Below are 26,748 nucleotides of genomic sequence, written 5' to 3'. Positions count from 1 at the left end.
AGGGGGATTTGGAATATATGCCCAGTACGAATGTGGAGGTACCTCAGTCCCCGACGCAACAGTGAGCAAGGCACATAAAGCTAAAAACAAGTTTTTAGGGTTTAAAGGCTTTTCTGCTTGAAGGACAAGCCGTTGCCCTTCTATGGTCAATTTCTTTAATTGTCCCCATGTAGGGAGGGGATTTAAATTTGGTCGCTGTGAGCGGCGGGATTTTCTTAGCTTTAATCTGGCCATGGCTGCGATAGGAACAAGCTCAGCATCCTCAGCCTCTAGCTGGTTTCGCGCTCGCTTCTGAAGGCACGGTTTCGGTTCCTTGGGGAGTTGTCTCCGGGGCTGGCGAACAGGGTCTGGAGGCGCGGATCCTGATCCATCGTCCAGGGACCCACTGCTGAATTCCATTTTCTGTGGAGATATAACCAAAACCTCTCCCCTTATAGAGCAATGTGCCCCTCTCCCATTCAGCCTCTGGAGCTGTTTTAGTCCAAATAGGTTCATTAATCACAAAGGGCTGTTGTTGCTGTTCAAAATGTTTTTCAGCTCTAGTTAATATTTCACCTTGTGGTAAATTGAGAAAATTTAAAATAAACAATGCTTGATGCAGTAATGTTTTTGGACTGTTTTGCAATTTAAACAGTATTGGTATCTGAATATCCTCCTGACTCCTCCTTTTTAATTTTTTAATTTGTAACTTAAGAGTGTCATGTGCTCTTTTAACAATAGCTTGACCCTGGGGGTTATATTCAATCCCTGTAATATGAATAATATTATGGAGATCGCAAAATTGTTTAAATGTTTTGCTAGTATAAGCAGGTCCATTATCTGTTTTGATTTTAGAAGGAATTCCCATAACTGTAAAGGTCTCCAATAAATGTACAATAACATTTTTAGTGGATTCTCCCTGTTGAGCAGTGGCCCATAGAAATGAAGAATAGGTATCAATAACTACATGTACATAAGAAAGCCGACCAAAAGAAGGTACATGTGTAATATCCATTTGCCATAACTCATTAGGTTGAATTCCTCGAGGGTTGACACCTGCGGGAATAATTCTTAAATGTAATGGTCTACAAATAGGGCAAGCTTTTACAATCTGTTTAGCTTTTGTAAAAGGTATCTTATATTTAAGATGCAAATGTCCTGCATTTGCATGATTAAATTGATGTTCTTTAACGGGTGTGGTGAACATAACTAAGGAATCCACTGCATTGTTACCTGATACTAATGGTCCGGGTAACTGAGAATGAGAACGTAAATGAGTAATAAAATAAGAATGATTTCTTTTTTGAACATGTATTTGTAAATTTTGAAATAAAGACAATAAAGCAGGCTTATTAGAATATAACACAGCTGAATAGATATTTGTCACTACTCCAACAGAATAGGCTGAATCGGCTATAATGTTAATAGGTTGGTTATGAAAATCTAAAAACACTTGTAATATAGCAAAAAGTTTATTTTGTTGTACAGAGTTAAAATTTGTCTGACCTATCCAGTAAGATTTTTGAGTCTAATATGCAGCTTTATTTTTAGATCCATCTGTAAATATAGTCAAAGCTTGTGGAATTGGCTGTACAGCTAATAAGGTATTAACCACAAATTGTTGACGTCTAAAAAAATCCCATAATTTACTTTTAGGAAAATGATATGAAAAAGTTCCCATGAAATCTGCTAAAGCAATTTGTAAGGTTTCAGTAATTGACAACAAATATTCCCATTGTTCCTTAGTTAAAGGGATAACTATATTGTTTATATCTTTTCTTATCAAAGTTATAGAACGAGCTCTACCATTCATAATTAAAGCTGCAATCATGTCAATATAAGGCATAACATTTTTAGATTGCTTAGTTTTAGTGAATACCCATTCTACTGGCATAGCATTTTGACCTAAAACTGCAGAGGGATATTGAAAAGTATTAATAATATATAAAGTTAGAGGCAATTTAGGATCAATCTTAATTAAAAATGCATCCTTAATTTGTTGTTTTACAAACTGTAATTCTTGCTCTGCTTTTGCTGTTAAAGAACGAGGGCTGGATGGATCTGAAGAGCCCTGTAGAGTAGCAAACAAATGTTGTAATGCATGGGTAGGAATACCTAGTGTGGGACGAAGCCAATTAATATCCCCTAATAATTTTTGAAAATCATTTAAAGTGGATAACTTATCTCTCCTAATAGACATTTTTTGTGGAATCACCTTTTGTCTAGTAAGAATATATCCCAAATAATGACTAACTTTTTCCTTTTGAATTTTATCCTGTGCTATTACAAGTCCAAACGGAGAAAAATATTGAGGTAAAGTTTTTAAAATATCTTTTAAAACATTTTTATCACTATATCAGCATTTTTGTCTTGCCTTTTTCGCACAACCTTTTATAAACCACATGTGCCACTGTAAATATTCTGGCTCTTTTAAAAGAATTTTGGCCAAGGCTTTCCAATCATAAGGAGCAAGATTACCATAGTGATCTGTTACCGATGTTATTAATTCTCTAGTGTAATGAGCCTGAGGGCCATAAAGGGTTACAGCCTTTTTTAATTTTGCTAAATCATCCATATTAAATGCTTCCCATCTAGGGGGAACTGCCTCTCCATCTATTGGCTGTGGCCTGATTACAGGGAAAGCAAAGGCAGGCTTTTCCTCATCAGAATCCCCTAATTTTGGTAGATCAGCCAAAGCTAGCTTGGCTTTACTCCAATTAGGGTTAGATGGAGGAGGTGCAGAGGGAACTATAGGCGGGTTCTGCTTAACGGAGAGTTGTTTCACCTCTTGTGTTAAATGTTGTATAGCCTGTAAAATTGGGCGATTGTCATAATTTGATATTGCTGCGGCAGCTAAAGCTGAGTCGGCTGTAGTGGATTTTACTTTTAGTTTGGACGCCTTTTCACTACTTAAAGCGATAGCGTCATTTTGAACTACATTCTGCTCCTCCTCTGTGAGGGGCAATTCCTGAATAACTGGCTTAATTTCTAGTTGAAGATTTTCTACAATATGTTCATCTTCCATAGCTTTTAATAAAGAGTACACAACCGACCAAATAGCCCAAAAACGTAAAGGAATCTTCTCCTCCTGTTGCATAGCCCTTTTTATACTAACCCTTGCCTTCCTCCATACTTCTACATCCAAAGTTCCTTCATCTGGAAACCAAGGATTATATTCTTTAATTGTATCAATACACATATCCAAGTCAGCTGACCTGAGCGATATGCCATATATAGATAATAAATGTTTAAGAATTTTTAAGAAAGGAGAAGAAGCAGATTGTCCCATTTCCCCGTAATAAAATTATACTTACCTTCTTAAGCGACCTTCGGAGTCCCTGTTCGGGCGCCACTTGTCGTGAGTGTCTAGGGCACTCTGAACTCCGGGCAAGGTAAACACACACGCACGCCTTGTCGGGACACGGGGGGTACAGCGCTTGGAAAAGAAAGACAGGAGAGACACCTTTGCTGTCTGCACCGCGTTACACTGCACTGCACTGCACTGTACGCACAATCTTTATTTTAGGATTCATATATAGTAAACCCGATCAGTTCACAGAGCCCAGATAATTAAGTAGTGAAAAGGCATTCTTTGTGGCAAGCTACAACGTGACAGACTACAATGTTTATTCTAAAGCTATCTAAGTGAGGTAAATAATCACAACCAGTTCTCATAACCTCTCTAGCCCAGGAAGAAATTTATTAGCTCAAGAATGTTGTTAATTTGTCTGCTGTTAGTGTCACAAAGGGTGGCCAGCCACTTCCTCAAGACTTCTACAAAACAAAGCCAGCTCACAGTATGGATTCCAGAGGGTGAGGGCTCACTAAGAACAGGCATTTCTATTCTACCTCCTTCTCGCATACCAGGGCGGCTATTGTAAATTGCAGGTTAGAGGGGGTTGGGCCTACAAAGTGACACCTCATCCCCCACACATATGCATACAGGTTTCAGTTTCTCACACTAGTGAGACACTAAGACTTTTACACGAGTGATTTATTTCACTTATGAGTGTGGTCTCAAGTTCCATCCATTTACCTATAAAAGTTTCCAGTTTATCCTTTATAGCTGAGTAGTACTTCATTGTATAAAAATACATCTTTTTTATCCATTCCTCAGTCAGTGACTATTTAGATTGTTTCCAAGATCTAGCTAATTACAAATTGTGCTGCTATAAATATGGGTATGCATACATTGCTATGGCATAATGTTTTTAATTCTTTTGGGAAGATATCCAGAGGGGAATAGCTGGGTCAAATGGGAACTGTAATCCCAGGTTTTTGAGGAATCTCCACACTGATTTTCACCATGGTTGTACCTGTCTACACTCCCACCAACAGTAGAGGGTTCCTTTTTCCCTACAGGCTCTCCAGCATTTGTTACTGGTTGATTTGTTTTGTTTTTTGGTACCGGGGATCAAACTTACAACCTCATGCCTACTAGGCAAGCGCTTGAACTGCTGAACTAAATTCTGGGCCCTTTTTTTTTTTTTTTTTTGTCTTTTTGAGACAGGGGTCTTGCTGTGCTGTTTAGGCTGGCTTTGAGCTCACTTTGTAGGCCAGGTTGGTCTTGCCCTCACAATGATCCTGCCTCAGCCTCCCAAGTCCTGGGATTACAGGCATGTGCCACCCTGCCTGGTTTTGATTTCTTGAAATAACCATTCTTTCTGAGATGAGGTGGAATCTGTTCTAATTTGCATCTCTAGAATGATCTGTGATGTTGAACATTTTTCATATATTTGTATTTCTTCATCTGAGAAGTGTGTATTCATTTGCAATGCCCATTTTTGGACTGGCTCTTTTAAGTCTTTTTTTTTGGTCTTTTTCATTTTTATCAGTACTGGGGATTGATCTCACGACCTCCTGCTTGCAAGGCAGGTGCTTATGCCACTGAGCTAAACCCCCAGCCCCTTCTTTTAAGTCTTTTTAAGCAAAAACTTCTCAATAGGATGAGCTCCCAGTGGCTGATTCTTTCATAAAGTCTTTGCCTCCACCAATGTCTTCAAGAGTTTTACTTCCTCAAAAAAAAAAAAAGTTTTGCCTCCTCTATCTTCCAGCAGATTTAATGTTTCTTTTTTAATATTAAGGTCCTTGATTCATTCTGATTTTAGCTTAGTGCATGGTGAAAGAGATGGGCCAGTTTTAATATTTGGCATGTGAGGAGCCAGTTTTTCCAGCACCATTTATTTATTTTCAAATCCATTTTAATTCAGAGAAGAAAAATTTCAAAACACATCATTCAGTGCAACAATGGTACATACATTGCTCCAGCACCATTTATTATGGAGGCTGGCTTTCTTTCAGTGAAGGTTTTTGGCACTGTTGACAGAGATAAGGTGGCTGAGTGTGTCTAGAGTTGCTTCTGCATCTTGTAATCTGTTCCATTGATCTTTGGGTTTTTTGTCAGTACCACACTTTTTTTTTTTGTCTTTTTTCCTTTTTATCGGTACCGGGGATCGAACTCACGACCGCCTGCTTGCAAGGCAGGTGCTTATGCTGCTGAGCTAAATCCCTAGCCCCAGTACCACACTTTTTATCACAGTAGCTTTAGTATAATTTCAAGTTAGAGATTGTGATGCTCCTGTCTTGGCTTTGTTGCCCAGAATTGCCTTTGGTTATTGTAGGTCTCTTCTAGTTCCAGATGAGTTTTAGGATTGTTTTCTCTGATTCTGTGAGATGTGCTCTTGGAATTTTGATTGTGTGGCCAGGGATTTAACTCAGTAGCTCAAATGCTTGCCTGGTAAACGCAAGGTCATGAGTTCAATCCCTGGTACCAAAAAAAAAAAAAAAAAAGTAAAAAAGACAAGGAGTTTTGATTGGGATTATATGGAATCTGTGTAGCAATTTTGAACATACAGCCATTTTCACTATATAGGTTCTTCCTACGCAAGAGTGCAGGATAGCTCTCCATTTTCTGATATCCTCTTCCATATCCTTTTTCAGAGTACTGTAGTTTTCAATGTAGAAGTCTTTTACATCCTTCGTTAGATTGATCCCTAGGTATTTCGTGGGTTTTGGGAAGCTATGGTGAAAGGTATTTCCCTGGCTTCTGAGTTTGTTATTCGTGTACAGGAAGGCTATTGATTTTTGAGTGTTGACTTATAACCAGGTATGTTACTGAATCTGCTTATTAAATCTAGTAGCCTGGCTGGGGATTTAGCTCAGTGGCATAAGCGCCTGTGTGGCAAGCACAGGTCGAGAGTTCAATCCCTGGTACCAAAAAAAAAAAAAAAAAAAAAAAAAGTAAAACATAAATCTAGTAGTCTTTTGGTGGAGTTTTGGGGGTCTTCTAAGTAAAGTATCATGTCACCTGCAAATGATAGTTTAACTTCTTCCTATTTTTAATTTCTTCCTCTTGTTTAATTGCTCTGGCTAATGTTTCGAGGACTGTGTTGAATAGGAGTGATGATAGTGGACATCCTTGTCTTGCTCCTGATTTTAGGGAAAAAGCTTTGTTTTTCTCCATTCAGTATGATGTTGGCTGTAGGTTTGTTATAGATGACTTTTATCGGATTGAGATAAAGACCATCTATTCCAGTTTTCTGTAGGGTTTTTATCATGAATGGGTGCTAGATTTTGTTAAAAGCTTTTTGTCTTTGATTGTTAATATGGTGTATTATATTTGTGGATTTATATACACTGAACCACCCCTGCATCAATGGGGTGGATCCTACTTGATCATGGTGTACAATCTTTTTGATGATTTGCTGCAGTCTGTTTGCCAGTTTCTTTTTCTTTCTTTCTTTCTCTTTTTTTTTTTTTTTTTTTTTTGTCTTTTTGAGACAGTCTCGCTATGCAGTTCAGGCTGGCTTTGAGCTCACTTTGTAGCCCAGGCTGGTCTCGAATTTGCAACAATCCTTCCTGCCTCAGCCTCCCGAGTGCTGGGATTACAGGTGTGAGCCACCATGCCTGGCTCTGTTTGCCAGTTTCTTGTTGAGGATTTTTGCATCAATGTTCATTAGGGAGATTGGCTTGTAATTCTTTCTTAGTTGGGCCCTTCGCTGGGTTTGCAGGGTAATGTTTGCTTCCAGGAATGAATGTGGGAGTTATTGTTTCCCTTTCAGTCTCATTAAAGAGTTTGAGAAGTAGAAGTGTCTTTTAAATATCTTCTAGAATTCAGCAATGAATCTGTCAGGGTCTGGGCTTTTCTTTGTTGACAGGTTTTTAATTATATCTTTGATTTCATTGATATTGGTTTATTTAGGATTTTTATATCTTAGTTCAGCTTTGATAATTCATATATATCTAGGAATCCATTTCATCTGAATTTTTTATCTTACTATAATACAAGTATTTAACAAAGTTGGTTTAAATGACCTGGATTTTTGCAGGTCTGTTGTGATTTCCCCCTTAAATTCCTAATTGTGTGAATTTGAGTCTTTACTTTTTTTGGTAAGGTTGGCTAAGGGCATGTTGATTTTATTTAATCTTTCAAAGAACCAACTCTTTGATTCTTTTTTTTTTGTTTTTGTTTTGTACAGGGGGTGGTAAGGCGGGGTGGGGGTTTGAACCCACAACCTCCCATTTGCCAAGCAAGCACTCAACACTGCTGAGCTAAACCCTGGGCCCCTTCTTTGTATTTTTTGTCTCCAATGTGGTAATTTTTGCTCTGATCGTTTTTTTTGTCTTTTTCCTTTTTATCGGTACCAGGGATCGAACTCACGACTGCCTGCTTGCAAGGCAGGCGCTTATGCCGCTGAGCTAAATCCCCAGCCCCTGCTGATCTTTATAATTTCCTCCTTTGTACGAGTTTTTGGCTTAGCCTGCTCTTCTTTTTTCTAGAACTTTAAGGCCCAACATTAAGTTGTTTATATGTGCTTGCTCCATTTTCCTGATATGGGTATCAGGTATATTGTGTATATGCTGTGGTATATTGTGTCCCGTAAGTTCCCTTATGAAGTAGTCATCATTCAACTGTAAAAAGTGTCTAAAATTTAATTTCATCTGTGATCCATTGGTTATTCAGCAGGGTGCCATTTAATTTCCATGTATTTATTAAGTTCTTGTAGTTTGCTTTGGCATGGACTTCCAATTTCATTGCAGTGTGGTCTGATAGTATGCATGGGATAATTTCAGTTCCTTCGCATTTACTTGATCATGTTCTATGTCTATTTTGTAGACTGTTCTGGGTATGGCTGAGAAGAGTGTGTATTTTGATGTTGTGGGGTAGAACACTCTATAGACATGTACTAAGTCCATTTGTCGAAAATTTGGTTTGGATTCCACTTCTTTCCTATGCTGAGCTTCCATAATTTGCTGAATCTCATTTATTTTTTTGTCTGTATCTGCTGTAATGTCACTAAACAGGGTGTGTGTTTTGGTAATCTCTGTAGTTATTTGAGAGATGACTTCTGATTTCATTTTTCCACTCAATTGCTTTGTTGTTACCAATTCAGAGAGACCTGGTGGGGGGCTTTCAGACTGTCCCACCTCATTGCCCTCTGGATTTGCTTTTGGTGAACTGGATGTGCGAGTTGCATTTTGTTTGAATGTCTTCTCATTTTTTTTTTTTTAAGTTTTAATTCTTGGAGTGACGCTTCTGAATTGCCTATAGTGGGTTGCTTTATTGCTAGTTTTAGGACCGTTGGTGATCATTACTTCTTTGAGGTATCTTCCAGGTGTAGCTGGTCTTCTGCTGGCAGACCTCACCTCTTTTAGAGATGAGTTTGTTGGAGATGGGAAGCTGTTTGTTACTTGGCCTAGTCCCTGGTTCTTTGGCACTGTGACATAGTATTTTTCTGTGATCCTTTGTTTCTTTTAGTCATAGAATACCAGGACCAACAGTTGTTGAAAACAATTATGTCAGGTTTTTGTTTGTTTTTTTCCTTTTTATCGGTACTGGGGATCGAACTCACGACTGCCTGCTTGCAAGGCAGGCGCTTACGCCGCTGAGCTAAATCCCCAGCCCCCGATTATGTCAGTTTTAGCTATAGTGGAACCGATAACATCAAACAGCATCAAAAATGAGAAACCAAGTTAATCCTTAATTTGCCACTTTTAACTAGATTTGTAATTATGTAACAATATAAAACAAACTAGAAAATTACGTACACTATGTAAGTTCTTAATGTTTCAATTTTGCCCTCAGGGTTTAAACTTTAAAATAGATTCAGGAGAAAATAAGACAATTGGAAGAAGGGGCAGAGATTAAAGGCCCCCGTTTAGTAGCCCACACTTGTAATCCTGAAGCAAGATCATTGGGAGTTCGAGATCAGTCTGGGTTACAAAGTGAGCTCAAGGCCAGCCTGAACCATATAGCGAGACCGTTTCAAAAAGATGAAAAAAAAAAAAAAAAAACTAGTAAGTTTAGAGGACAGAGGAGTTTCATGCCAACTTTTGGAAACCGGTTCAGAAGACATGGAAAAGGAGAAGCAAGGTGTTGAGGCATTGAGGCATTGTGGGTTCTTCTACGTGTTGCTGTTTGAGCCGTTGGTTCTCCTGGAGAAGCTCTAGAGGGTCCTCACACTGAGCATTGCTCCCTGGCTCTGGAAGGGAAGGTATGTACCATTTAATCTCCAGGATGAACTCATCACACTGGCTTCCTGGCATGTACTCAACTGGGTTTGTCGTTGGAGGAGGTCAGGGCCTCCCTGTTGCTGAAGATGGCTGTGGTGCTTTTCAGGACAGTCCTGGTCCTTGTTTTTTGAGTGTGACTTCTGGGCTCCAGCGTAGAACCCTCAGCCTACCAGCACAGCTCCTTCACCCTTCTGGCATAGACTTTCTAGTTTTCATCAATGACCTTTGGGCCGTCCCAGCATGGATTTGTAAAATGGACCAGTGTGAGTCCTTGTGGGCTCTAGACCTCCAGTTGGACTAAAGGGAGGCATAGTCATGAGCCCTGGGTTTTCATCTGGACTCAGGTGGGACATTGCTGTGGGATTCAGGCCCTTGGCTAAATATTCTGTCTTCAGTGTTATGGATAGATTTTCTGCATTTTCTTGTGTTAAGTCTGGGTGGCCATAAAAATAATATTATAAACTCCATGTCCTGATTCTAATTGTTCTCTGCACAACCCCTGACTACAAGGAAAATCAGAACAGAACCACATCCACAAAGAAAATGGAACCATGTTCATATATACATAGAACAGTGAAAGAGAAAGAAAAAAAGACACACACACACACACACACACACACACAGTTCACTTCCAGGGTTCTCTGGTTTCACTAGCAGCCAGCCTATGGAGAGAAGAGCCCCAAGTCCTGCTGATCTATCCCAGCTAGCCAGCAGTCTGTGGGGTAGTGGGTAACCTCAGCAGGCCCATTCCGGGCATTGGGCTTGCTGGCGCCTGAGTGATTTCCCCAGGTCTGAGCCCAGCTGAAAGCTGCTAGATGGAGCGGGCAGCAGTTCTGCTTGTGAGCTCAGCAGGCCCTAGGTGGCTCCCAGGTGACTGCTCTCCAGTCAGAGGACCGAGTCCTCTGCTTTCACTGCCAGCCAATGCAGTCCTCCGCGTCCACTGCTCCCCTCCACTGCTGTCTCTAGTTGCCAGCTGTCACTGTTGTCACTGTGTGTCCACAGGTTTGAGCTCCTCGCACGGTGTGTCCTATCCAAGGGACAAGGTGCTGCTGGCTACCTCCTGTTGGTTGAAGTTTTTCTCTTCTCTCTCCATGGGCTTCGGTTTGCCATTCTTGGGTCCCATGGACCCACCTCCTCCCTCCTTGCCTTTCAGCACCTGGATGGATGGCGACTCTCACAGAGGCTGTCATCTCTGCACCTCACAGCTCTGCCATCTTGGTCTCTGACGCCTTGTTCCTTGATAACATACCATGGGGTTCTGTTCAGGAAGTCCTCACAGCTTTGTTTGCCCCCCCCCCACGCTTTTTTTGGTGTGTTTACTTTGTTTTTTGGCACCAAGGATCAAACTTACGACATCTCTCTTACCAGGCAAGCACTTGAGCTGCTGAGCTAAATCCTTGGCCCCATGTGTTTGTTTTTACATCTAGGCCCGAGAATCATTCTGATTTGATGGTAGTGCAGGGTGAGAGAAACAGGTCTAGTTTCATCCTGTAGGTTATGGCAATGTGTCCTTTAATAATCTTTTTTAAAAATGTTAAGTATTCACTGTATATTTTGACAGCACCTTATATCAAAATTGTTACCCTTTCCCAGGAATTGTTTTGTCTTTTTCGGTACCAGGGATCGAACTGCACACTTGCAAGGCAGGCTCTTATGCTGCTGAGCTAAATCCCCAGCCCTGGGAATTGTTTTCTCTACCCCTGTGCAGGACCTGGTCTGTCTCTTCGGTCTCTTCTGGACTGTGAGGCTCTGTGAGGAGTTAGAGCCGCTGCCCCTGCCAGCTTCTGGGCGTGGTGTGTGATGTCCCGGAGTCTCTGGCTGGGATGGGTAGCATTGGCTTGGTTTGGTGCTGACCCACTCCCCTCTGTAGTTTTCACTGGGAGTTAAGCCCATTTACACTGCGTGTTGAAAGGCATTACATTACGGTGTGCTGTCATTGTCTTATTCTTCCAGGGTTGGGTCATTTTTTTCTCTCTTGTTCACTTTCCAGTTGGTTTATTCTTTCAAGCTGTTTGGTGACTGTTGTGGTTTGTGTTCCTGTGGCTCTGCCCCAAGCATCATGCAATCATAGACGCGACCAAACCTAGCATGTGATTGGTTTTAGCACTCGGATTGGTGGTGTGCAGGCTACACCCGCCCAGGGGTGGAGCCAGCATTCAGTGTCAAAGCGGGAAGGTGGCAGGTCTCTGTCACCCCTTTCCAGCTTGCTGTTTGCAGCTGCCATGAACTGCAGCCCGCCACACCACCCTACCTCTTGGGAGCCAGCTGAGTATGGGCTGAAACCTTCAACCTGTAAAGAAATAAACCCTTTCCTAACTTTGGGCGTCAGGTATTTGTCTCAGGAGAAAAGTAACCAAGGTGATCCTGGCCTCAGTCTCTTAGGACTCTCTCATGTACTTCCTGCTGGTCCTGGCTTGCTCCACATTCTCTTTGTTGTGGGAAGCGTCTTTCTTGTCCACTGTTTGACTGACTGGTACCAGAAATTAACTCAGGACCTTGTGCTTGCCAAGCAGACACTTATGCTGCTGAGCTATATCCTTGGTCGGTCAACTTTTTTTGGTCTTTTTGAGACAGGGTCTCACTGTGCAGTTCAGGCTGGCCTTAAATTTGCAACGATCCTCCTGCCTCAGCCTCATGAAGACTGGGATTACAGGCATGCACCACCAAGACCGGCTTCTGTCAAATTAAAAAAAAAATTTTTTAAAATTTTATTAACACATTTGCACTGCCACACCCAGCCCTTAAGCAGGTTGACAAGGGTTGGGCTGTTACTCCACAGCTCTCAGAGCACTCTAGCTGCTGTGCGCAGAGCTGGATGGGGCATGCAGCTTGCTCACTCCAGGCCACCATTGCTGAGGTGGACAGAGGCGGTGGAGACACTGGTGCTTGGGAGGTTGGGCTCACTGTTGGTCCTGGAGCAGAGCCAGGGTTTCCCTCTTTAGCAATGGGATGCTGGCCCCTCCAAACAGGCAAGGGCAGTTCAGTGCCCGTAAGCTGCGGGGCTCAAGTGTGCTGCAGGGAAGCCCTTGTCTTTTTGAGAGTCTCACTGTGTATCCTAGGCTGGGCTAGAACTCAGGAATCTTCCTGTCTCAGCCTGTGGAATGCTGGGGTCACAGGTGTTCATCACCACAAGCAGCCAAGTCTCAGTCAACTTTCAGTTTGCAGACAAGAAGTAAGTGTCCCCTTCGGCACCCATGGAGGGAAGAGGACAGGGAGGCTTTTGCTGCTCAGTCCTGGACGATGAGGCCCACTCCTGCGTGTTCAGACACCCACCGTCCCTCTGGCTACACATGTGCAGTGTTCTCAGTGCAGTCACCTTCCAGCTTTCACCTGCACCGCCTACGAAAAACCTTTTTACTTCCAGTGTTTATACCCTGCAACGCCTCTGTATGGTGAGTGGAACCTTCTGGTGGATACAGGATCTAGTGCCCTCATGCAGAAAGCCGAAGCATCAGGCCAGGTGTGGTGGTGCACTCCTGTAATCCCAGCACTCAGGAGGCTGAGGCAGGAGGATCACTGAGTTTGAAGCTAGCCTGGGCTAGTTTGAGTTCAAGGACAGCTAACCCATTTTAACAAGACAAAACCAGAAACACCAATGTAGAAAAATCACTGACGGTTTATCCAATCATAGAGTAACATCTGTACTGGGAATTACCACTTAGGCACAGGTTTGGCACCAGCAGCTGAGACTGCAAATACAAAGCATAAGCCCGCATTTTACACAGTGCTCGCTGCAGGGCAGGGCGTAAGCTCAGCGCTCAGGGATGCTGAGGCTCTGGATAGGTGTCCTTCTGAGTCCCACGGAAAGGACTGTTTAATTCTCACATAGCTGACACATGACACACAGAACACTGCTATGCACTCAAATGGCTTTACAAAAAATTAAAAAGAAAACAAAAAAAAAGATCTATAAAACCTACGTGTAAGGATGGACTTTATTTAAAAAAAAAAAAAGTCTTCTGAGAACTACAAATTACAAAGTAAAGCAGAGCATGGTGTAGAAATCTAGTGAATACATTTTTGCCAGCGCATGAAAACTTAGTCCAAGCTACTCATTTAACAATGTGACTCCCTTCACAATGCAGCCAGTTCTACTGCTCTTAAGGGCATTAGACCTTGATCCAGCCGTCTTACGCGGTCCTCTGTCAAGACGAGCTGGCAACACCACTGGTCTGGCTAAGTCAATGGCACTTTCCAAGGGCTACTTTCTACTCGGTCTCTGGCGGCACCGTTTTGGGCTAGGTTCTCGCCTGCGAAGACCCTGCACCATGGTCACCATGACCACAGTCCCCAACCACACAGATGGGCAGCAGCAAGAACAGAGGAAATGAAATGGCAGACATGAAAACCACCTAGTTCAACCGTCTAGAAGTGTTTAGCTCACAGCAATGAGAACCTGGCAGGTGGGGAGCGCTCCAGCCAGGTGTGGAGGGGTGCGGCTGATCCACCGGGCCAGGCCACAGGAAGCAGGGTCCTACAGGAACAGGCCGATCTCGCCACTGTCAATAGCTCTCCGAGTTTAGTATCCAACGCCTTTCCGGAAGTTCTCTCCTGTCAGCCTAAGTGCACTCTGTGCGTGAGACATTTAAATGCTAAGGCTTTTCTAAGGTACGCTGAAAACCGATGCATGGAAAGAAAACCCATCTGTTAACGGACTGCAGAAGCTTCTCAACGGGAAGAAGGTTCCCCACCTCTGCCACCTGACTCCACCTTCTGTCCTCCACGGCTTCACTACGGACGAAAACCGGACAGCAAAGAACCGGACTGAAAGACACCTGGGGCGAAGAAGGCAAGAAACGCTAACATGCAGGCAGTGCCCGGGCATCCGGGATCCGTGTTAATGAACTTGGCCACTGAGAGCGGTTCGGGGACGAGCAGGGCTCTCTGGGCAACCAAATTATCACACAAATCATCGGCTTTGGAGAATTTGGATACTTTTACAGTTTAATTTGCAAACAGAATTTTTATAACAAATTATTTTAACCAAATCATATTTTGAAAACTGTATATATAGAAAACCCAGGGAATAATGTGAACTGTTCATTGTGGAAGGCCTTAAATTACAGTATTACAGTAGAAAATACAGGAGGTAGAAGAGAACTGAAGAGACTAATGCAATATTAGATTCAAATCTACAGCTCCTGTGATACTTAAAACATGGTTTTAGGAACTAAACTCAACATTTCCAGTAACCATAGAAACAGTTAAAATAAATTTGCCACGAAAGCCCTTCTATCATGCTCGATACAGGGAGGTAGGAAGATGTACGAACCAGGACACATGAGACATGACATTTATCTACACCCTGCTCGCTTTACTGAGGACGCAGGTTCAAAACTCAGTCCCCGTCTTCGGCTTCAGACTCGGACTCTGAAAGGGGAGAAATACAAGTCAGAAGCGCACAGTGGAACACGCAGCTTCCCGAAACTGAGCCGTGGTGCTGCCCACAGCTGGGTGAGCTCTGCACAGCTCTTACTTGGGTAAGAGGGACGTAAGAGTATGTTCATTTCAACATCTCAAAAGCCATAAATGCTCTCAGAGATCTCAGCTTCTGTCCTAAAGATGTTTCAGGAAACACACTGCGGTTAAAGCCTGGTTTCCCCATCTGCCTCAAGCCATCCTCGAGCCTGGCCCAGAGGATCTGAGCTCAAGAGCGGCCTCAGGGGCCTCGAAGGTGTGGGCGCACGGCCACAATGACCGGCGCTGAGGACTGACCTTCCTCTGCATTCTTGAGCCACTCCACGAATTTCTTCATCTGCTCCAGGAAGACGCTCTTCCCCTTGGCCATGTGTGCATCCTTGTACCACTTCAGAATGGGCTCCTCACTCAGGACCTCAGCTAGGAAGAGCAAGACATGTCTCGTTAGAGGGCTGTGAGGAGTTATTTTGCTGTTTTCAAGATAAATCTGTTCAAAGCACTGATTTCTCCAACAATCAGTTTCAAGAGAAGCAGGGATGATGATGCAAGACCCTCGTTTAGGAGACGGATCAGCTCACTGCCCATGCATGAGCCTCAACAATCCAGAGGACAGTGCTGCAGGCCACTGGCTCCCTCCAGCCGCTGACACGGAAGTGGGGCTGTCCTTTCTCCTGCTCCTCTTGTTCTTAAAGGTCGGGGTGGGGGGGAGGGGGGCTTTGGGCAGAGGCCAGAATGAACCAGCAAAATCGTTTTGGAAACTGGAGGGCAGAACACAGGAGCACCCCCTGCACTCACTGGGAGGCAGCTGCCGGGGTGCAGGCCCTGAACACGGGCCATGGAGGGAGTGTGGCTGGAGCCAGGCTCCATGGAAGCATCTCGGTGACAGCGGTGCTGGAGTAAGAGTGGCCACTCTCCCTCCCACACGTTGAAGCTCCGAGGAGGAGGCCCGAGGCTCCACGCTGGGCTGTTACCTTTGTAAAAAAGCACCACTATTTTCTGGAAGGCTTTCATGAAGTGAATGTTGTCATAGCAATACTCCTGAATCTTCAGCAACAGAGTCAGCTCCGACTGACCCTGCGTGGTGAAGGCGGCGAGCAGAGGGCTGTATTGCTTTGGAGGGAAGAGCAAAGTGTCACCCATGAAAAGGACCGCCCACTCCAGCACCCAGCAGAGCTCTCAGACCCTGCAGATCACTCTGCTACTGGAAATTTCAGGGATGCAGAGAAACCTACGCATTTGTATCCCATAGGCGAGGCTTCTATAAGCATCTCAGGCAATGGCTGAATGTTAATATTTTAGAGGAAACAAAAGGGCCCCCCTACTTCCCTAGACTTGCTCAGAAACAAACCTCAGCCTGGAGGCTGACATTTTTTTCAGGGTACTAGGGACTGAACACAGGGCCTGCACTTAGCTTCCATCCTCAGCTCCTTATTTGGAGACAGGATCTCACTAAGTGGCTAAGTTGCCTGGCTGGGCTGAAAAATCACAACTGTCCTGCCTCAGCTTCCCAGAGAGGGCGACTATAGGTATGCACCGACCATGTGTGGCTATGCTTATACCACTCTCAAACTTGTCCTAAATATTCCCTTAATGTGTGAATCAAACAAAGCCCAGGTCAGGAGGAGAAGGGTTCAACATCAATGGGTCATCTGGCCACCTCCCCGCAGGGAGCCCAGGAGCCCCGGGATGCGGGGAAGCCAGGACCGCAGCCCTGTCACCTTCAAGTGCTTGATGGCCTGCTCTGCTACGAGCTCCTCTTTTTTGTTCCACTCCACCGTGCTCATCACACTCGACCAGACGATCCCAATGACAACCGGTTCTGGGATGTTGTTCTTTTTCATCTCCTCCTTGACGTATAAAATTATCTACAAAATAAATAGTAGTGGAAGTAAGTTTTTATGTGTACTATTTTACACATCAACTTCCGGCCTGTCCAAGAGCACAGAATTACTTCTCCATGCTGTGGACAACTACCGGCCAGCACCCCACACAGGCAGGGCCTGAGTGTCAACCTCAAGCTCTCCAGAGACTGACTGAGGAAGTAGGGCACTGCCCAGCACTGAGTCAGCACAGTGAGAAGGCCAGGGTCAGGGGCCACACCCCTGTGACAGCCTCCCACGCTGGACACAGCTTCAGCCCAAGCTTACGTCCTTGAAAGGGTCGCCACGGGACATCTGCTCCTGAAGCTCCTTCTGGAGCTCCTTCCGGGCACCGATGGTCTGCTGGTTCCGGACGTACTCGGACAGCTCCTTCAGGCCCGCCTCCGTGAAGTACTTTGTGAAGTGTTCCACACTCTGCTTATTGGCAGGAAAAAGTTCCTACGAGGAGAATTCACTCCCTTAAGTGCGCTTAAAAACACTAGGTTCTAAAAACAAATTTCCTCCCGTTACACATGTGATACCACAAACAGGGAGGGCCACCAACCATTAGCCTGTTATCCATGCTGACTTTGCGAAGACTCGCAGCCACTGCGTTGATGTCCTTCTCATTGATCCAGGACTTAAAGAGCTTCACAGCGAACGCGGCTGAAACCCCTGAGAGGAACAAGGGAAAGGCTTCCTAACCAAATGGTGGAGACCCTTTTCTGTGGCCCAGTTACCAGGATACCAGTGGTGAGTCCAATCCCCTGCCTGCTCACGGTGCGTGGTGGCAAAGGAAAGAGAGCAAGAGACAAAACAGAGGGACGGCAGAGCAAGGATCTGGGACTGCAGACGGCCCGTCTCCAGCTGGTCACCACTCACTAGCCAGTGTGAGAGGGGGGGCAGGTACTTTAGAAGCAGTGGTAGAACAGGCAAGTTTAACGGCACAAAGGAAATAGGCTAAGCTCCACCCCACATCTGGCGTCCATCTCAATGACAGAGGCGGCAGGATTTCCACATTCCAAAACCAGCCTGCAAGGCAGGAGGGCCAGGAGAGCCTAGGACAGGTACCAGGGTCACTCACTGTCCCCTGCTGAACCCTAACCCTCAGCAACCAAGAGTGGTCCTCCTGTGTTTTCTAGTGTGGACTTGGAGGGTGACAGTCCCTATACTGGTTGGGCTGCTGTATGGATTAAAGGAAAAAATAAAAGCAGGTTTGTTTCCTACTGTTCTATAACTTTCTGCATCAAAGATTTCCTGGATCTCACACCCTGCAGTCTGCGGAAGAATGTGAGAAGGCACACATGAAGCATCTACCGAGCCGGAAGGAACCTCAGAAAGTCACCCTGGTAACCAGGAAACCTCGCCCTTTCTGCCAGCCCGCCCTGCACACCTTCTTTCACCAGATTCTCATTGTAGAGGCTGTTGAGGATGGATGCGTTGAGCGTCCCATTGGCCAGGAGCACGCCAGTCAGCATGGCCAGCTTGTTCCTCTCTGACTCCGAGAAACCCTTTAAGAACAGCAGCAGCTGAAAAACAGGGAACTCGAGGTTAACGCAGCAACTACATCACAGTAAGAGAAGTGGAGACGTGGCCATACTGCTCGCAAGTGGTCTGGGCCCTGCATACTCTGTGGCCGCAGTGCACCTTGGCAGGTGAATCTTAGGCAAACTACTTAATGTGCACCTCCACTTCCTCACATTTAAAATGGGGACACTGGTCAGGGCACAGCTCAGGTCCTGAGTTTGAGTCTTGGCACTAAATGAAAATGGGGATAATTCAGTGTAACTGTGACAGTGCCGAGTCCTTAACAGATGTACTACCAGATGTCCCGCTCATCTACTTATGAAATGTTATTATAATTATTATAACACTCTTCCTTTTATTATGAAATGAGATTCAGTTATTTAGTAAGTTCTGAAGTTCTTTTTCTTTCTTGGTGGTACTTGGGATGGAACTGTAGCTTCATACATGCTAGGCAAGGGCTCTACCACTGAGCCGCATTCTTAGTCCTTTGAATACAGAGCTCACTGCCACTCTCCTGCTTCAGTGTCCTAAGTGCTGGGAATGTAGGTGTGCACCACCATATGAGGCTCAAGTTAGAAAATGGTCACCAATTATATTATATACCATAAAAAAACTACATTTCAGCGATAGCCTACCTATGGATTTAAAATTACATCCAATCGCTGGCTGAGTTGGGAGTTAGCATTGCCCTTTCCAGTCCTACTCTTCCTTTTATTTTGGTGTTGGGGACAGCACCTGGCCTCATGCACACGAAGCACGTGCTCCATGGCTGCCCGCATCCCCAGACCCCACATACCTTTTTAACCTCATCTTCAAAACCTTTCTCCAGGTATTTGTAGCGCCTGATTAACTTGTTAAAAACCTACAGAGAACACGGAAGTTATTTCTAGAGCCGCAAAGGAAGCCTTCCACTGGATGTCCAGCTCACACTTTTCTGTCATGTCTTCCATCCTACAATACCCGTCATATGAATGCTTTAAGGGCCCTCTCAAAAGGTCTGTACACTGCACGCCGAAGTACTAAGTACTTCGTTTACCCATCTGCAGGACATGAATAAAGTAAGACAACAGAATTTCCCACTCTCTAATGATGCAGGTATTTCCAGTTAAATGCATTTAAATTGCTTTTAATTCACAATAAAAACTATGCCTAACACCTTCAAAGGAGATCTTAAGAAGTTAATCTGCCTAGAACTCATGTATTTTTTTACACTTTTTTTTTTTCATTTTTATCGGTACCGGGGATCGAACTCACGACCGCCTGCTTGCAAGGCAGGTGCTTATGCCGCTGAGCTAAATCCCCAGCCCCAGAACTCATGTATCTTAAAAACAGCTGCATGACTATATATGTATGTATGTACACACAAGATAGATAACTACTGATCTGTTAGTTCATTAAAAAGAAGTTTGTGCTTTCACTGTTCCAATTGTGATCAGTTTTTCATGCCTGTATCTTTTGTTTTTTTGGTACCAGGAACTAAACTCACAATCTAGCGCTGGGCAGGCAGACACTGAGGCCGCTGAGCTAAATCCCCAGCCCCTATGCCTGTATCTCGTAATCTGAACAGCTACTTTGAACATAATACGCAGTATATTAACCAGTGTTAACCTATTCATTTGTTTTGAAATTCTGTATCATCATTTTTATTTTCATTAAAAAACAAACAGCAGCAGTATGTAGAATAGTTCAACTATGGAAATCAATAGGAAACTCATTTACCTTTTCAGGCTAATTTTTCTTAAAAATGTACCAATTCCAGAAACACAAAGAACTACTTTAATTTTTTCTGTTTGATTCTCCCTGACATACCTAAAGTTTCTATTCCACTAACTGCACCAAGGAGAATATGCCGAAGCTTAGCAATGGGTTTCGCTCCCCAAACTCTCTACTGAGACCTTTAAAGAAGGGCCCGGGTTGTGGCCCACCTTGGCTAGGTGGGGGAAGGGCGCAGCCACTGCTCACTCACTTGTGCAAACGCCTGCATGGTCTCCAGGTCTTCCTGTGCTGCGAACACGCAGACATCTGTGCGCATCATGTCGTCGGCCAGGGTGCCGCCTGGGGCTGAGGGCGTTTACAGAAAGGTACGTGAGCGCCACAGAAAACCCACATCACTTCAACCTCATTTCCCGCATCAAAAGGTACATAAGAGTTAAAGCAACACTGCACAGGACCCTGCTGGTGCCCTGAGGGTCAGCCAGACCTAGCGCAGCTGGCGGTACTGTTCAGGGCAGTCTCTGCCAACATGGGCTCCCTGAGCTTCCAAGGCAGCGTGCTGCAAAGCCACAGCTGGAGCTCACATGCCAGCACATTAGGTGGGGTGAAACACGTGGGTCCAGATGAAGTAACTGAAGTCGGACAGCACCAGAGGCTCTGAAATGTATCAGCAATTTTCCTTAGTAAATACTGGGCAAAGTGGTACATGATTATCATGTCAGCCCTTGGGAGGCTGAGGCTGGAGGATCTTGCATTACAAGTTCAAGACCAGCCTTGGCTGCCAAGTAAGCTGAATGCCAGCCCGAACTGCACAGCGAGACCTTGCTGCTGCAACACACACACACACACACACACACACACACACACGTTTTTTAGCCAGTCCTGGTGGCACAGGCTTGTGACACCAACAACCAGAAGGTTGAGACAAAAGTATGTGTGGTCTACATACTTTTTCTTAAGAACAAATGTGAAGTTTTGCATGTAGCAGTACTACAAACAGTGATACAAAAATATTTTCCATTTCTTACTCTAAATCATTAGCATGACAAAATATTCATGGGACTAAGCAGGAATTAGAAGGTATGAATTTTAAGTTCCTGATTTTACTGTGTATCATGTAATATATATATAGACATACACACATGTATTTTGGTGTGCGTGTGTGTGGTGGTACTGAGATTTGGACCTAGGGCCTGGCAATGAAGAATATCTCCAACCCCTTTCATTTTTAGGAAAGGGTCTTGCTAAGTTGCCCACACTGGCTTCACAATAGCAATCCTCCTGCCTCAGCCTCCCAAGTATCATGTAAAGCCTTTCTAAACTTTCACTCTACATGCACACAAATGGCATCTGATTTCCCTATAGCTTGGTTCTGAGGACCAATACGTAGCACTCTTATCTTTTAAAAATAAATTTGCTTTTGGTGACAGGGACTTAAAAATCATGGACTGAGGATGCTGTAGCAATTTAGGTATCACAGAAGAAAAGTTATTTCCAAGGCTGATGGATGTGACAGACTTCAAACACAAGGCCTGACAGACTAGGGACACCCGGTGACCTGAGAGGAAAAGAACAGAAAAGGCTCTAGGTAGGAACAAAGTGAGCACAATCAAAAAGCACCCTGCTGGCAGGTCCATGCAACAGCTTACATTCTAGATTCACCTCGCTTCCTTAGATGGTGCCCACCAAGCCACTTACCCAGCATTCCACCAGCCACCAGGATGTCAAAGAGCGTTTCTGCATATCGGCGGTAGTCAAGCTTTGCTCCAGACGCATCCAGAAACTTAGCTACCGCTTCCAAATCAGTACCAGTTTCAGTTAAGCCTTGAATAATACAGTCTTGAAACTGAGTAGGGTCAAATCTCTCTTTTTCATCTGGGGGGGAAAAAACCCAAAACATTTAGTCTCAAAGGCCATCCAAAAGGCCATGAACTGTCACCTTATGAAGCTGTTAATAAGTTTACTAAATTTTTTATGATTTTTATTGGTACATTTTAGGTATACATAGTGACTACATTCATCACGGAGAATTTGTACCTGCATGTGGTATCACTTGATTTTTTTCCTTTCCCATTCCTGTACCCTTCATTCTTCCCATTTAAATTCTTTTTTTTTTTTCCATTTAAATTCTTTACAATTACATTTTTTGCAGTGTTGGAAGAAACCAAACACGAACTACATGGATTAAGACTGCAATAAGGAAAAACTCACAAGGGATCACACACCGGGCCTCATGGCCCAGGCACAGGAACTGTGAGGCTCTTCCACTGTCCCAAACAAAGCCTCCTAAGGGAGCTAAAATCTGCTAGGGCTTGGATCTGTTCCTCTGAAATCTTGCTCCTGCAATACAGCTCTTGGTTTACTTTAAATGCACATAAATTTTAATCTGACCACTCATTTGTTACAGTTAAGTCCCTAACTTATGTATGAGTCCCATTCCAGAATGTCAGTCAGATTTGTTCATAAGGTGACACAGTGAGCCTTACGCAGTCCACCTGTGAAAGTTTGCAACTCTGACATTCGTGAATTAGAGACTTACCATGTTAACTGCAAGGACTGTCGAGAAGTCTATCAGTAACTACTGCATACGTACATGCTAGAAATAGCACTGAGCACGTTACTGTAGTTCTGTAATCTTAAAAGGTGGATTTTGTTTCCACTATTCAGAAAAAAAAGAGAATCAGAAAACGTAGGTAATCAAGAGATGATACTGATGAGCAATACAGAGCCTGAGTTTTGGAGATAAACAGACTATAGTCTGACTACCACTTAAAAACATTTCAAATTTCAGCATCCAGCCGCATTCCTCACACCTGAACCCCTCTCCTATGAAATGGAACTAAGGATATTGCCTATTCTCGAAGGGCTGCTGCGAACAAAACGTAATGTAGAGTAAAGCAGGCAGCCTTTACTAAGCTGCTTTAGACAGAGACCACACAGGATGCAAGGACGGCCCCAGGGCCTCTCACACACCAGGCAAGAGCACTAGATCCCTGCCAGCCCTTTGCCAGGGTGACAGCCCTTTAATTTTCACACAGCAAGCTGCAGCAAATTCTCTCTGCCCTATACTTTCCTGGTTTTAATGTGGAGTCCTGTGTCTTTGAAAATTCTCTGTCTTGGAGAAATGGAGGTGCTCACTCTAACCAGGCTCTTCTTTCTCCTTAACAGCAAGAGGCCGAATGACCTTTCTCTGCTGTCAGGGAAGGGCAACTCTCTGATGCTAACAACAAGGGTACCTGCTGCCACTTATGTAAAGGTGACACCCACAATCCACAGGGACAGGACAATGACTTTACTTCCACTGAAATGCTCTAGTTTCTACCTTCTCTGCACAGATGATAAAAGATCCTGTAAATATGTATCTCTAAGTGCCTTGTCATTCAAGGAAACAACATATATCCAGTAGCTGATCCAGTTCCTACTTCCTCAAATTTGGTCATATGAGGTTAATAAGTGTAACATTTAAGAATGTTTTCAAAAAACACTATGCTTAACACCATATATATCCCAGAGCACATCTTACTTAGCTTGGTATTACTAGCACAAGGCCTTGCTAACAAATTGAATGTTCACTTAATACTAGTGCATTACAAATACCTACTGATGTGGAACTAAGGATCAGTGATAGAGTGCTTGCCTAGCCATGCACCAGGCCCTGAGTTCAATCTCCAGTACCACAAACAAAAACAAAACTCCAAATATATACTAATAACAAGTTTAAAAAAAAAAAGTGAAAAAAAAAAAAAAAAAAAAAAAACAAAACCTCACTTAAACACTATTAATTAAGAAAAAAAAAATGGTTATGGGGCACGGGATTTAGCTCAGTGGCATAAGTGCCTGACTTACAAATGTGCAGTGGTGAGTTCGATCCTTGGTACCAAAAAAAAAAAAAAAAAGAGGTTACAATAATTTTTTCTTTTTGTGGTGCTGGGTATTGAACCACGGATCTCAGGCATGCCAGGAAAAGTGCTGAGCTACTGAGCTATATCCACAGTTCTAAAGTAATTATTTTCTCACTACATCTGTGACAAACATTTCAAAAGACATTATGACCTGAATCTTATTCAGCAGTAACTTCCACAAGCACTGAGGATTGACCTCAGGCCGTCATGTAAGCTAGATAAGAGCTACACCACCGGTCCACACTACCAGTTCTCCAGCTCACCTGCTGGCAAAAGTCAGGTGAAACTAATGACATTTTAAGTTCTTTAAGGGGTGGGGGGAGTCAATCTCTTTGCTCAGGCAGGTTTGCCTAAATAAAAACTGCTGGCCAGTGAAAAGCAGCCTTATAAAAGGCACCTTCTTACACTACGAAGAACACTCAACAACCTACTTGGAGATACTCGACTCTAGAAATTTCAAGAGCTGCCATGCTCTTGAAAAAGCAACAGAAATAGTAGGAGTGGATGTGATACTGCTGCTATCCGGAAATTCAGGTTTTTTTCCCGTTACTTTCTCCTGGAACCACGCACTGATTGTGTGAGCTGCCCGCTACAGAAGATACCTGGAAGTTTGGAGAAGACACTAAAATGTATTTACCTCTTTTTCTGGTTTTAAAACGCTGGCCTGATAGCGTTGGCTTTTGCTGCTTTTGATTATTCATAAAAGACACCCTAGGAGGAGAGAAGCGAGGCCTTAGCGCGCCCGCGCCGCCACCTCCCCGTCCAGGTCCCGACTGCAGGCCCGGCCGGGTCAGTTACCGCGGGCCCGAGCTCAGCCGCGGCGACCGCCGTGTCACAGAGCCGCGGGGCCATCACAAAGCGCCGGCGGGTCCCTCACCGTGCGCTCGCATGGCCCCGCCCGAGCGCCGGCCCGGGAAGCGCGTGAACGCCGAGTCCCACCCGGGCGCCGGGGAGGCCTTCCGTCCCCACTAACCCCGCACCCCGAGGTACGGACCACCGCGACCCACGGACTGCGGGTTCAGATCCGCTCCGCGCCGGGACCCCGGTCATCCGCCGGCCGCCTCCAGCGCTTTGTGACCTGCCGGGCAGGGTCCGTCTGCCGCGTCCGCCGTCGAGGCACTGCGCACCACCAGCCCCCTCACCCTGCCCGGCGACCGGGCCCGGACTGTGGTTGGGACCTGCGGGCGCCGAGCCTCACCGAATTTAAGGCGAAGAGAAAAGAGCCAGAAATCCCCGGGGTGGCGGCAACTGCAGCAGCGTCTCCTCTGCGACCGGAACTAACGCGAAGGAGGAAGGAAACGGGAAAAGGAGCCACCTCCGCCCCGGTCACACAGCTCTCGCGAGATTTCTCCTCCATCTCTGCAGTCTGGCCCCCGACAGCTCAGTTCTCGCGACATTTCTTTCCCCCTCACTATCCCTGCGCCATCTCGCAAAACTCTCGTGAGATTTCGCTCCGCCTCTGTTCTGGCAGCGAGATTTCTCTTCTACACAGGGCTCCGGCCGGGCCCCACCCAAGTTGGCGTGTAGGATGGGAAGTTTGAGAAGGGAGGAAGCGAGGCGCTCAGCTTGTATTCCTGTAAGCGCTCGGGCTGCCCGAGCCTCGTCCTCCATCGCCGCGACCCTCTGCCCACGTAGCACACGGAGCGGTCTTCCCGCCGTGGCCTGCCTTCTCATTGCGCGTGCTGGGACGCGGTCGCCGCTGCTGCGCCTGCCTCTGGGGGGTTTTGCCCGCACGCGCACCGTGGACATCTTCTCTTTGCCCGGCCCGCGTGCTGCTCCTTCCGGCCCTCTGACCCCGGCCCTGGCTGTCTCCGTGTCGTCCCGAGGATGTTCCTTCCCTATACTTCCAGCCAGCTGTGCCGCACCCCGGTGTTCTGCCGCAGCTTCACCTGCTGCGCAGGAGAGCAGAGCCGCAGAGGCCCGGGTGCACCTTGGGAGTGGAGCCACGGCTGCGGAGGAGTCTTTAGTATAAATGCTTGTTACTTTCTGGCTTCTGAAATGTCAGGGATACAGGGTTCCGCCAGGTTAAATATACTGTATCTACTTTTATGTAGAGCATAAATGTGTCAGGCGCTTTTCTAAGGACTTTATATGTTAACCTCATTTAATCCTCATCGCTACCTCAGGATCCAGAGACCACGACTGCTCTCGCTTTCCGAATGGGAAAGCTGAGCGTAGTGGCAGGGAGTTTGCTCAGGGTCATAGAGCTTTAGCAGAAGAGCTCGATTTGAACCCAACCAGCATAGCTGCACCACTGTGATACACGGCCAAGACACCAAGGTCTTGTTTTTTATTCAGAAACTGGGTACAGACTAGTAGTGACAAAGAAGTGAGAATCTGACCTGTGTCCTAATGAAGGTCATCTGTGTTTTCCCCAGTTCTTAATTCTGTCACCTTTTTCTGGTACCGTCTTGCTGGAGGGGTCCATCGGCCCAAGGTACACAGGACTGTACTGTGGCTTCCCAACTGCTCTGCCCCTTTGCACTCCCTGGATGGTCTTATCGCTGTGCTCAAGAGGTGGGGGGCCACCTCTTGCTGCTTTTCGTCCTCACCACACCCTGGTTGTTTGGCTTCTATTCTGGTGCTGGGGATCCAAGCCAGGGCCTGGCATGTGCTGCCACACACTTCCCCACTGAACTACACCAGCCCCACATCAGTGGTTTGGTCACCGCCCTTTGCAGTGACTAAAGCTAGTCCTTGTGGGTGAAAACTATACAAAAATTAGCAAGTCATTTTCTTTAAAAATTAAAGCCTATCAAAATACTTCTGTTTTAGTTACTTTTACACAATACCCAGCCCTACAATTTGAAGGAGCAAAGATTTATTTTGGCTCACAG

General features: G+C 45.1%; 1 protein-coding gene across 3 annotated transcripts; it reads right to left on the bottom strand.

The window, feature by feature from the left end:
- Positions 1 to 13,409: 13,409 nt before the first annotated feature.
- Bzw1 (basic leucine zipper and W2 domains 1) lies at positions 13,410 to 25,263 on the bottom strand. Of its 3 annotated transcripts, none has more exons than XM_003463336.5 (12): positions 25,110 to 25,263; positions 24,549 to 24,622; positions 21,708 to 21,884; positions 20,263 to 20,357; positions 19,093 to 19,158; positions 18,163 to 18,298; positions 17,335 to 17,444; positions 17,058 to 17,228; positions 16,629 to 16,775; positions 15,882 to 16,020; positions 15,208 to 15,330; positions 13,410 to 14,862 (listed from the first exon to the last, which is right to left on the bottom strand). In XM_003463336.5, exons 2-12 carry the CDS (start codon positions 24,610 to 24,612, stop codon positions 14,831 to 14,833), a joined length of 1,260 nt encoding a protein of 419 aa, XP_003463384.1. In that variant the 5' UTR covers positions 24,613 to 24,622; positions 25,110 to 25,263; the 3' UTR covers positions 13,410 to 14,830. The 3 variants fall into 3 exon arrangements, with proteins under 3 accessions (XP_003463384.1, XP_013000699.1, XP_023417964.1); XM_013145245.3 differs by lacking the exon at positions 25,110 to 25,263 and adding an exon at positions 24,906 to 24,929; XM_023562196.2 differs by lacking the exons at positions 24,549 to 24,622; positions 25,110 to 25,263 and having other exon boundaries at positions 20,352 to 20,357; positions 21,708 to 21,785.
- Positions 25,264 to 26,748: the final 1,485 nt, after the last annotated feature.

Source organism: Cavia porcellus, unplaced genomic scaffold (genome assembly GCF_034190915.1).
Source record: "Cavia porcellus strain 051 isolate PalLab524CR breed Dunkin Hartley unplaced genomic scaffold, mCavPor4.1 scaffold_12, whole genome shotgun sequence".
Lineage (NCBI taxonomy): Eukaryota > Metazoa > Chordata > Mammalia > Rodentia > Caviidae > Cavia > Cavia porcellus.
The sequence above is the reverse complement of the archived record's forward strand: the minus strand, read 5'-3'. Positions and strand labels throughout refer to the sequence as shown.